The following is a 10,701-nucleotide window of genomic DNA, read 5'->3' as shown; positions in this document are numbered from 1 at the left end:
TTTTTTTTTTTTTTTAAAGATGGAGTCTCGCTCTGTCACCCAGGCTGCAGTGCAGTGGTGCAGTCTCCGCTCACTGCAACTTCTGCCTCCCGGTTTCAAGCAATTCTCCTGCCTCAACCTGTCAAGTAGCTGGGATTACAGGTGCCTGCCACCAGGCCCAGCTAACTTTTGTATTTTTAGTAGAGATGGTGTTTCACCGTGTTGGCCAGGCTGGTCTTGAACTCCTGTCCTCGTGACCCACCTGCCTCGGCCTCCCAAAGTGCTGGGATTACAGGCGTGAGTCACTGCGTCCGGCCAAAAATATTCTTAAATGAAGTGATGAGTGATTTCAAAACAAGGCAGTATCTCAATTTTCCCAATGATTTTTTCATATCACTTCTTTATACTTTTCTGTATTATTTGAATTCTCTTCCTAGCCTGGGAAACATGGTGGGACCCTGTCTTAAAAAAAAAAAAAAAAAAAATTAGCCAAGTGTGGCGGTGCACACGTATAGTCCCAGTTATTCAGGAGGCTAAGGTAGAAGGCTCACTTGAGCCCAGGAAGTTGAGGCTGCAGTGAGCTGTGATCGCTCCACTGCACTCCAGCCCGGACGACAGAGCAAGACCCCATCTCAAAAATTGCAAAGACCAAAAGATGGGAGAGGAGTAGGATGAGTATAAAGTGCACAGATCTGCTGAAAGTGTGCTGGCAAGGACTGGAAATACACTGCGTCATCTTCCACTCTGACAATTAGACCTTACATCATGTTTTCAAAGAGCACGCACATTCTAAAGCACTGCAGAGGTTTTAAAGAGAAAACGTGGTCCCTACGTTAAGTTAAAATAAATGAAACAGCAAGAAAGCATTTAAAAAGGCAACAATGAAGATGACAGAGGTTAGATCACATACGTCGGTCAAAACAGTGCACATTAAACAGATGCATTAAGGCTCCAATTAGACAAAAAATGAAATCCAACTCCATGTATTTCTGAATGGCAACCCACATAAAGCGACAGAAATGTTAAAGGCTCAGCAGGGGCATACTGGATGAACGTAAAAAAAAAAAAAAAAAACAGGCCGGGCATGGTGGCTCACGCCTATAATCCCAGCACCTTGAGAGGCCAAGGCCAAGGCAGGTGGATTGCCTGAGTTCAGGAATTCGAGACCAGTCTGAGCAACACCATGAAACCCTGTCTCTACCAAAATACAAAAAAAAAAAAAAAAAAAAAAATTAGCCAGGCATGGTGGTGGGCATCTGTAGTCCCAGCTACTCAGGAGGCTGAGGCAGGAGAATCACTTGAACCCAGGAGGTGGAGGTTACATGACCTGAGCTGAGATGGCGCCACTGCACTCCAGCCTGGGCAACAGAGCGAGACTCTGTCTCAAAAAAGAAAAAAGAAAAAAGAAAAAAAGAAAAAAAATCAGTCCAAGGAGACTCCTAGGCAAAAATTAAAACAAGACCCACCATAATCAGGATAATTTAATATTAATTAAGAGAAAAATGTTAAGTAAGGATGAAGCGTCAGGAATCCCCACATACTCATCACTGCGTGGGAAGAAGATCTGCAGCGACAGCCTCATTCCCTCCCGCCCCCTTGGCCATGAGGATCCCCCTCCAGGCCCTGGAGCTCCCTTCCCCTCCACTTCCGTCTGGAGATGCTGCCGGCCAGGACCCTCCCCGGGTGCCCGTTGGAGGATGCATGGATTCCACCAGCCATGAGGGGCGGTCCTGGGCACCCGGGTGCCCGTTGGAGGATGCACTGTTCCCACCAGCCGTGAGGGGAGGTCCTGTGGGCACCTGGGCACCCACCAGCCGTGACGGGAGGTCCTGGGCACCCTGGACATGGTAACTCAGTATTTTCCCCATCCGGTGTCAAGGAATAAACCAGCATCTGAGAAGCCAAGTCCCACACGGGACACTGGAGGCGCCGCCGCCCTCGGGGCTGGCTCACCGTCCACCTGTCATCCCTGAGTGCATTGGGCAAAGTCAGAAGAATGACCACAGTGAATTTGGTATAAAAGAAAGTTGGCTTTTGGCTCCTGTTCTTGCATTGCAGACAAGCCCTCACCACTCCTGAGAGCTGGGTGCCTGGCCTGGTGCTCGAGAGGCCCCAGTGCAGCTGAACACAAGTCCAAGCCAAGCCCGGCGCGCCCCAGCCCTCAGGGAGGGGAGGCACCGAGGCGCTGGAGAGGTGTTGTAGTGTCGGGTCGTGCCCGCCTGACCTGCTCACCTGCTGACACCCAGGGGCCCTGGGCCTGACTGGCCGCCACTGCCTTGCCTTGTCAAGCTGACTGTGGACCAGCCCCAGCCCTGCCACGGGCCTTAACTGCCACCATCTCAGAGAGGCTGATGCAGTGGCCTCACAGGTCCCAGGGCCCCACGTCCGACGCATGTCCTGATTTCCTGCAATGCTCCCTCTGTTTCGCACCCACGCTGACGTGCCACAAACACCTCTTCTCTCCTCAGCAACTCTGGTGGCTTTGCAGGTCTTCATTAGCTCTCCTGGGATCAGACACTGGCCTGCGCTGGGGCCGGGGTCCTGCAACCATGGCTGCGGGTACTGCTGTCCTTACCTGCGGAGCCGAGTGCCAGGCTCTCTGAGAGAGCACCTGGTCCTGGCTTTCAGGAGGGGACACGTGGAGACAGAGGCGAGGTGGACGTGCCACTGAGTGACCCAAGCAGAGCCAAGATCAGTGGCAGATGGCGCAGCTGCCGGTTTCCAGGACAGTTGTAATCCTCGTCCCTCATTCGGCCTCTTCCGGTCACTCACATGGTGCGGGTTTCCTGGCCTCAACAGTGCGGACGGGGGGCCCCGGCCTCGGGCTGCCCTGGGTACCTGTTTTGCTGAGGTGGATCAGGGCCAAGGACGATGACTGCGGGTGTTGTGAGTCCTGAGGAGGGGCCCGATAAGGGTCTTCACGTGCCTGTCCAGCCTGCACGCAAGGGTCGGGCATTCCCACCAGGGCAAGGCTGCCAGGTTCCCTCAGAAACATCAGGGCAGGTGCAGGCCAAGGCGCAACCAGCCGTGCCAACAGGCCCCGTTCCTGCAGAACTGAGAGGTGCTGGCCTGGCCGCCAGCCCCATCACACCAGCTGCTCCAGGGCGTGACCCCACAGCCTTCACCCTCCTGGCCTCAGTCTGCACAAGGCACCCTTGGCCCCGAGGGAAAGCCCAGGCTTGGAGCCAACCCCTCCTGCCTTGAGAACAAAGGGGACCTGGTGGGCAAAATGGGGGATCTCTCCCCACCCTGCTGGGCTGGCCATGCTGCGAAAAGCAAGCCAGAGGCCTCAGTCCCTGCAGAGACAGAGAGTCAATGTTCACCCTGATCCGTAGAGGGAAGCACAGCCTGGAGACCCAATGTCCCTGAGGCCCCCAGCTGCTGGGTGGGGACCACGCTGGGGAACAGCAGCACAGGCAGGTTGGGGGGCTGGGGAGACTCTGGGCCAGAAAGGGGTTCCTCTGTCCCTCGGGCAGGATGAGGGTCCGCTGGGCAGTCCCCAGCCAGCAGCAGGGACCCTGTACTCCGGATCTTTGCCCACCTACAGCAGGAGCCCCACTGTCCCAAGGACAGTGCTGGACTGGATAGTGGAGCTGGAGGGTGGGGCCTCGCCTCATCCTGGGGGACTGCCTAGGGGAGGGGCCACCGGGCACTCTGTCCCCCTCGTCTGATCTCCGTGTGGACCAGGAGACCCAGGTTCTCTGAAGTTTGGCAGCATTAAATTTGCCTGGACACAATGTTCATTCTGAAGCTTTCATCAGTTCCTTGTTCTGTCAGACATCCCAGCATTAAACGCTCTGTGCTCCCTGCGCGAGTCCCGCAGCGTCTGATGGCAGCAAAGCGTGACTGAAGTAGTCCTGTCAGGAGCTGTTGAGACAAACGCTCTAACCCCAACAGGAACGTCTTGCCAACCAATGAGGCAAAAACATAAATAACGTTGTCAGTTGGAGTGCATAATATCCATTTTATTCCCAAGTTGGGGCTGAAGTATTTATAATTGAGTTGTAGCTTAATCAACCAAGAGTGTCCTCTCCGGATGAAAGGACTGCCCTTTATGGTTTCGGGAGGAAAGGCAGTTTCTCTGAAGTGTCCTTCCAGCCTCCCAGAAATCTGGGGTAAGAGGCATCTCCGCTGAACCCAGCAACATGAATGAGTGCTCTCCTGACCACTCGGCGTTTGTGAAGTCTGTTCTGAACGAGGGTTGGTATTTTACTGTCAAGTGTTTGCAAACTGCCTTTCAAGCACGTGCCTTGTTCCAAGGTGTGAGGCTGGGAAGGACACGCTGCTGGGGGATCGCTATCTAGGGCTTCTGCACCTAGAAACCAAGTCTCCCCAAGCTGGCTGTGAATCAGGTACTGTGGGAGGCCTGCCCAACACCCGGCCCTTGTTTGGAGGAGGATGGGCCCACCTTGGCCCCCACCTTCCTCTTCTAGCTGTGGCAAGTAAGTGGAAACCCTCGTGAGAGTCCACAAAGACCACCACTAAACAGATGAAGGGGTTGCCCCTTAGCTCCTCTCTTTCCTTCCCTGACTATGGATGCAATGCTGGAGCAGCAGCAGCCACTTTGAGACTATGAGGAGCAGCTCAGCATGAAAGATCCACTGAGGATGAAGGTGGCACCTGATGGCACCAGGTCCCCAGTGGCATTGCTGAGCAGCTGGGCCACCTCCTGACCCATCATCACCCTAATTCAAGCTCCTCTCACTCTGATTGTTACTTGTAGCCAAAAGCATCTTCCCCACATGGAATTCAAGAGCTTCTCCTCTGGATCTGCTGCTGTCCCTGCAGCTCAGCCCAGCCTGCAGCTCCACCGTCCTCCCAGGTCCAGCTCAGCCCAGCCTGCAGCTTCACTGTCCTCCCAGGTCCAGCTCAGCCCAGCCTGCAACTCCACCGTACTCCCAGGTCCAGCTCAGCCCAGCCTGCAGCTCCACCATCCTCCCAGGTCCAGCTCAGCCCAGCCTGCAGCTCCACCATCCTCCCAGGTCCAGAGAGCCTGGTCAGTGGCCCAATGGGGCAGGAACTGGCAGAATCCCCCATTGCCTCAACCATCGGCAGCCTGTGGAGTCCCCAATAAACAGAGAAGGCTAAGCTCTAAACTGGGCAAGAAGAGAGAGGCAGGAGAGCCAGAGGGACCTCTGTCTGGGACAGGATGGACACCCAGTCTTGCCCATGGTGTAAGCCTCAGGGGTGGACACTGGGAATCAGGGCAGGACTACCCAGATCCCAGCTGCCTCCATGGCCCTGCCTGAGGTCCCAGATAGTGAGTGCTGAGCCCCACTTTGGTGCCAGGAAGGAGGAAGGAGGTGCCCCCTCCATCCCCGTGGAGGGCTGGGGGAGATGCTGGTGTCGGCTGCAGTGTGGCTGAGGCATCCATGGCCTGGACTCCTGGCTCTGGTGGTCTCTGTTCACAGAGGAGATTCTTTCCCAACTGCACCCCTCACCAGTCTCACGTGAACCCCCAAGGTGGACACCCCTCGCCAGCCTTGCGTGAACCCCCAAGGTGGACAGTGGTGGCCCCCACAAGCCCTTGGGTTGTTCCTGCCAAGAACTCACAGCCCATCCCTACAGGGGCACAGAGGGGTTCTCCGACCATGGATGGTCCTCGAGGCTCTCCCACAGGGCAGAGCCCTGCACTTCCTGCTTGGGCCGTCCACGAGACGCTTCTCGTCCACCCCGGCCTGGGTGACCACAATCCTCCTCCTCATGCCAAACCCAGGACCGTGCCTCTGCGGTGCATTCTCCCCAGACGTTCACCTCCTTCCCTCCCCATGTAGGACTGGACACAGAACCCAACACCGCACCACTCTCTGGGGACAAGGACAGCTTCTCCACCGAGCCCAGGCCAGGCTGCGCCCCTCGGGTTGGGCCTGGACGGGTGAGGGGCACTCACTGCAGAACACTGCCCACCGTGACTGAACCACCGGAGTCACTGGACCTGCCCACTAGACCTGCCTACTAGACCTCCCCACACGTGGCAGAGCCGAGCATGGGTGCGTCCTGCCTTGGGCTCCGTTGCTGGGGCTGTCAGAGGCTCTCCTGAGTGTGTCCCGCTGCCTCCCATGCCCCCGCCCCACGCTGCACCCCAGCCTCTCCACATATGCATCCTGCAAGCCCTCTCCCACCTGAAGCCCCTGCCCACCTGCCCCGCACACTCCTGAGGACCTGAGCGTGTTTAAACAGAGTGTGTGTCACATCAAGGCGGAAGGATGGGAGAGTGGGTGACTGTCGCTTCTGCCAAATTTAGCCCTGTAAGGGTCTGTAGTGATCACAGCACCCACACTTGCCACGTTCCTCCACGCTGTCCACAGAGCTCCCAGGCTGTGTTTCTCCCAGGCCGACTTTCTGGCCTGAGGAAACTAGTTTCTTTTTACTCGCTTGAGGACCCTGGATCCAGACCCACATGTTGTGGCGGGAGGCCCGGCCCCAGTTCAAAGTCACTTTTGCTGCAAAGGAGCCTCCTGCTCCCCCGTGAGCGGTCACCCCAGCAGCCACCGTGCTTCCTTCCCTCAGTGGCCCCAACAGGGGCCCCTCCTTGAGGCCCAGGGTTGGGTCAGATGAGCAGGCCCTGGGCCACTCACTCCTCGGCAAGACTCACACCTGCAGCCCAGCCTGCCGTGGACAGCCCCCAAGTGGCCATGATTTAACTAGGCCACCTCTCAGTGAGGCCCATGCCCCTGCCCAGAGCCCCCAGCAGGTCCTCACCTCTTCCTCCTCTCTGCTGCGCCCTCTGATGGGCGTGCACGTGTGCGTCTGCCGTGCTGCCTGTGCTCCTGGCCCTGACTCCTCTTAGCAGTTCATTTCTCATGCATCTCTCTCCCCACTGTCTCTCCCTCTCCCCACTGTCTCTCCCTCTCTCTGTCTCTCCCTCTGTCGCTGTCTCTCCCACTCACCACTCTCTCTCCCTGTCTCTGTCTCTCCCTCTCACCACTCTCTCTCCCTCTGTCTCTGATTCTCCGTCTCTCCCCATCTCTGTCTCTCCCTGTCTCTGACTCCATCTCTATCTCTCTAACTCTGTCTCTGTCTTTCTGTCTCTCCCTCTGCCTCCACCTCTCCCTCTGCCTCTCTCTGCCCTCTCCCTTTGTCTCTCTCTCTCTGTGTCCCTCTGTCTCTCCCTCTGCTCCCATCTCTCCTGTCTCTGTTTCTCCCTGTCTCTGTCTCTCTGTCTCCCTCTGTCTCTGTCTCTCCCTCTTTCTCTGTCTCCTCCTCTGCTCTGTCTCCCCCTCTGCCTCTGTCTCTGACGTGCCTTCTGTTTTCACCTGTCTGTCCCTGTGCATGCTGAATAACACATTTGTGTCTTTTTCTCTGTCTCTGTTTCTGGGCTGTCATTTTCTTTCTCCAGCTCCCCACTCCCCGACCCTGTTTCTGGGTTCGCCTCTCTCTGAGCGGCTTCCTGGGTGCCTCCTGCTCCCTCACCTGCCAGCTTCTTTGTGTCCGGGGTTTGGTCTGTTTCTCAATACTTCTCTTGGGGTCTCTGCCAAGCTCTGTCGTGCTGTCTGGAGGTCCCCCCATTTTCCATCTCTGTCTCACTGTCTCACTCACACACATCCCAAGACAGCAACGATGAGGCTCGCTGGGTAAGGGACAGAGGCGCAGAGGCAGAAAACAAGGTCTCGCCTGGAAGCCCCCCGCCAGCTCCCACCCTCAGCAGTACTGGCTCCGAGCCTCACATGCTCTGCAAAGCCAATGTGGGGTGCTCTGGGGAGCACTCAGCGTGGAGCCCCCTGGGGTCCACTGGCTGCCCCCTCTCAGCTCCACCACGCTGAGCGATGCCTGCCCCGTTGCTGCTGCAGGAGAAACTTTGGGCTGCCATGAAACAAAAAGGGAATTCAGGCTGGTAATTACCCAGCTAATTTCAGTCATGTAGACAGCCAAATAAGATATTTCAGTTTTCTTACAAGCCCACCTCAGGGCCTGAATTAGCCACCTAATTAATTATCTGTAACAGTCTGGGACTCCCGGGGTGGAACGTGCGTCCCTCCCAGCGCAGATGCAGGCTTGTCCCTGAATCACGGCCCGGTGACGCAATCATTATAATTAGACTCAACCTGCAGCTTACCCTTGACCACGAAATCTCCAGGATGTGGCCCCAGGCCAGGCTCAACATCTTTTCATTTAATTTGTGCTGAGTGGAAGCACAGTCACCCACCAGGAGACAGCCAGGCAGGCAGCTCCTGTACTGGGGGAAGCGGCACCTGCCCTCTGTCCACCCTTGTCCCTGGCCCCTCGAACCCGGCTAGCTCCCCCACTGCAGAAATGCTCCCAGGCAGCCTGACTCACACCAAGGTGTGAACGGCATCAGGTCAGGATACTCCCCTGTGGAGGCCACCTAAGTAAGACGTCTCTAGTGGTAGAATCGGGCACCGGCCACAGGTTCCCCTCACAGGAGTTCTGGGCACTGGTGCTGCACCAAGGAGCTGGGGGAACATAAGATGGATGGCTCTGAGCAAAACTGAGACTCGCCAGGACAGCCCTGACGCCTAAGTTGACCCCAACAGCTCTGCTGGGACACGTCTGTACCAGCATGGCCCAGGCCCTGCCCACCTCCTGGACTAGGGATTTAGCCGCTGCCCTTGGCATGGTCTCTGGCCACAATGACAGCCTTGGCCCAAGTGGGGACGAGGTTCCTTTCAAATAGCAGACAGCAGGTTGGAAGGGGGCCTGCCCCCACCCCAGTACACACAAAAAAGGCCGCACGTCCCGCCTGGGAGGCGGTCGAGACACACAAGTTGTTCTGGGCCTTTTCCTTTGCTCCTGTAACCAGCAAGCCCTGGCTCCCTGAGGACGGCACTGCCTCACCCAAGTGAAACCCACAGTGTCCTCACCAAATGCACAAGCCAGCTCTGTCCCCACGCCTGTCCCTGAGGCTGCCGCCTGCATCCTGCTCTCCCACCGCTGGGCCCTCCTCACCCAGAAGGAAGCCCCCTTGGGGGCTGCCCAGCCTGGCCACTTAGAATTGGCCCTGCAACGGCTACGCCAGGTGTCCACCCTCCCCTAGGACCTGCATCAGCGTGGTCCATGGGCTCTGCCCCGACCACAGCAGTGGGGCAGAGTGAGCTTACAGGGCAGCCCTTATCCCGCCAGGGTCACCAGTTCTGGCTCAGGGACACGAAAAGCGCTGGGCTGGGGGCGCTGCTGGGCACGGTCCTTGCTCCTCTGCCCCAGGCTCCTGCGGAAGGCCACGTGGGTGGCTGTGTGGCTGCAGGGGCACTGCTGTGGTGGGCCACTTGAGGAGCAGCTGGTGTGGTGGTCTCTCCATGTCTGCCTGTCCCAGCGGCCCGTCCCCTCAGCCCCTCCCCACCCTCTCTCCGCTTCCTACCTCCCAGGGCCTGCTTCATCACGAACTCCATGGCGATTGCTCTGATTCCACAGCGGCTCCTCCGAGGGTCAGAACTCACATGCGAGTGTGGCCAGGAGTGAGTGTTCTTCCTGGGGGAGAGTGAAGTGGTCACGGGTCACCCTGAGCAGGCCCCTGCCTGGCCTTCCCCAGAGACCATCATCATTCGTTACCCCCTAATACCTTGTGGGCTGGACCCTCCCCCACCAGGAGCGGCTGCTTGGGAAGTCCGTTCGTGAGGGGTTTCTGTCCCCACACCCAAACCAGGACCCCAGAGGACCTGAAAGTGGTCTCCCCAGCTCCTGGGGTGTCTGAAGCCTCTGCAGGGAGGGTTGCTGACAGCTTAGGGGGTAACGCTCAGAGGCGCCTGGCGCCAGGCTGCGGAAGCAGGGGCGGGGCCCAGGGGGCGTTTGAAGGTGACTACTCTGCTCTGCAGCTCCCTGTCTGGAGCAGCGCCTCCTTGGTGGTCCGGAGCCCAGGGCGGTGGAGAAGGGTTGGGGGTGGGTCTTTGAGCGGGTGCCCTTCAAGGCGGGCTCTTGTGGCTTCTGACCAGGGAGGCTTAGGTCACCCTATCCCTGATGGCACTGCAGTCAGTGTGCCCCCCACATGACCCACGTAGAAGAGATCGGGGTTGGGGAGAAACTTCAGGGGGCTTAGCCTTCGGGGAACATATGGGAACTGGGACCGAGCACTCCCGCCTCGCGGAATGTGCATGGGGTGGGGTGGGGCGCTCTGGTCCCCTCTTGGGAAGCTGCTTTCTGAAATCACAGCAGCCGCAGTGCGCCCCGCGTTTGTGGGGTCTCTCCTATCAGGGAAACCCAGGTCCCTGGAGAGACACTGTTAGACGGTTCACCACCCCCCCCCCGCCCTCCGCAGAGGAAGGAGACTCGCGCGGGGACTGGGAGGGCGGCGGGTGGGGAGCGCCCCTCGGAGCCTTTGCCGCAGCGCCGATTCTCCTCCAAACTTCTCCCCTGGCTCCCGCGGCGCGGGGAAGAAGGGCACGGCCGGGCCCCGCACACTCGCAGGGCTCCAGCCCCGCCGCACCCGCACCCTTCGGCTTTGCGGGCGGGCGAGCGGCCCTCAGGCGGGAGCGCGCCAGGAGAGGAAAGAAAGAGGGCGAGGGAGGAGAGGGGGAGCCTCGGAGACAGGAAGAAGCGAGGAGGAGGCCGGGCACGGGCCGGGACCGCGGGGGCCGCTTCAGCACCGCGGCAGTGGACAGCGCCCGCCCCGGACCCCACGCGCGCGGAGCCTGGAAGAAAAGCGGGGGCCGCGGGGAGAAGCCAGGGTCGGGGGGAGAAACGGGGACGGGGGGAAGAGGCCGGGGCGTGGGGGAGAAGCCGGGGCCGTGGAGCAGAGACCCGGGGAGCAGAGGCCGGGGGGAGACGCGG

General features: G+C 58.8%; 1 protein-coding gene across 1 annotated transcript in view; it reads right to left on the bottom strand.

The window, feature by feature from the left end:
- The window catches only part of CPLX1 (complexin 1), a 43,019-nt gene extending 33,614 nt beyond the window's left edge, over positions 1–9,405 (bottom strand). The window contains exon 1 of the mRNA XM_017865419.1: positions 9,296–9,405. Within this exon, the coding sequence (XP_017720908.1) occupies positions 9,296–9,326 (31 nt within the window). The 5' untranslated portion in view covers positions 9,327–9,405. The remainder of the gene's footprint in view (positions 1–9,295) is intronic.
- Positions 9,406–10,701: the final 1,296 nt, after the last annotated feature.

This window comes from Rhinopithecus bieti, unplaced genomic scaffold (genome assembly GCF_001698545.2).
Source record: "Rhinopithecus bieti isolate Rb0 unplaced genomic scaffold, ASM169854v2 scaffold_79532, whole genome shotgun sequence".
Classification (NCBI taxonomy): Eukaryota; Metazoa; Chordata; class Mammalia; order Primates; family Cercopithecidae; genus Rhinopithecus; species Rhinopithecus bieti.
This window is presented reverse-complemented; position numbering and strand designations above follow the sequence as displayed.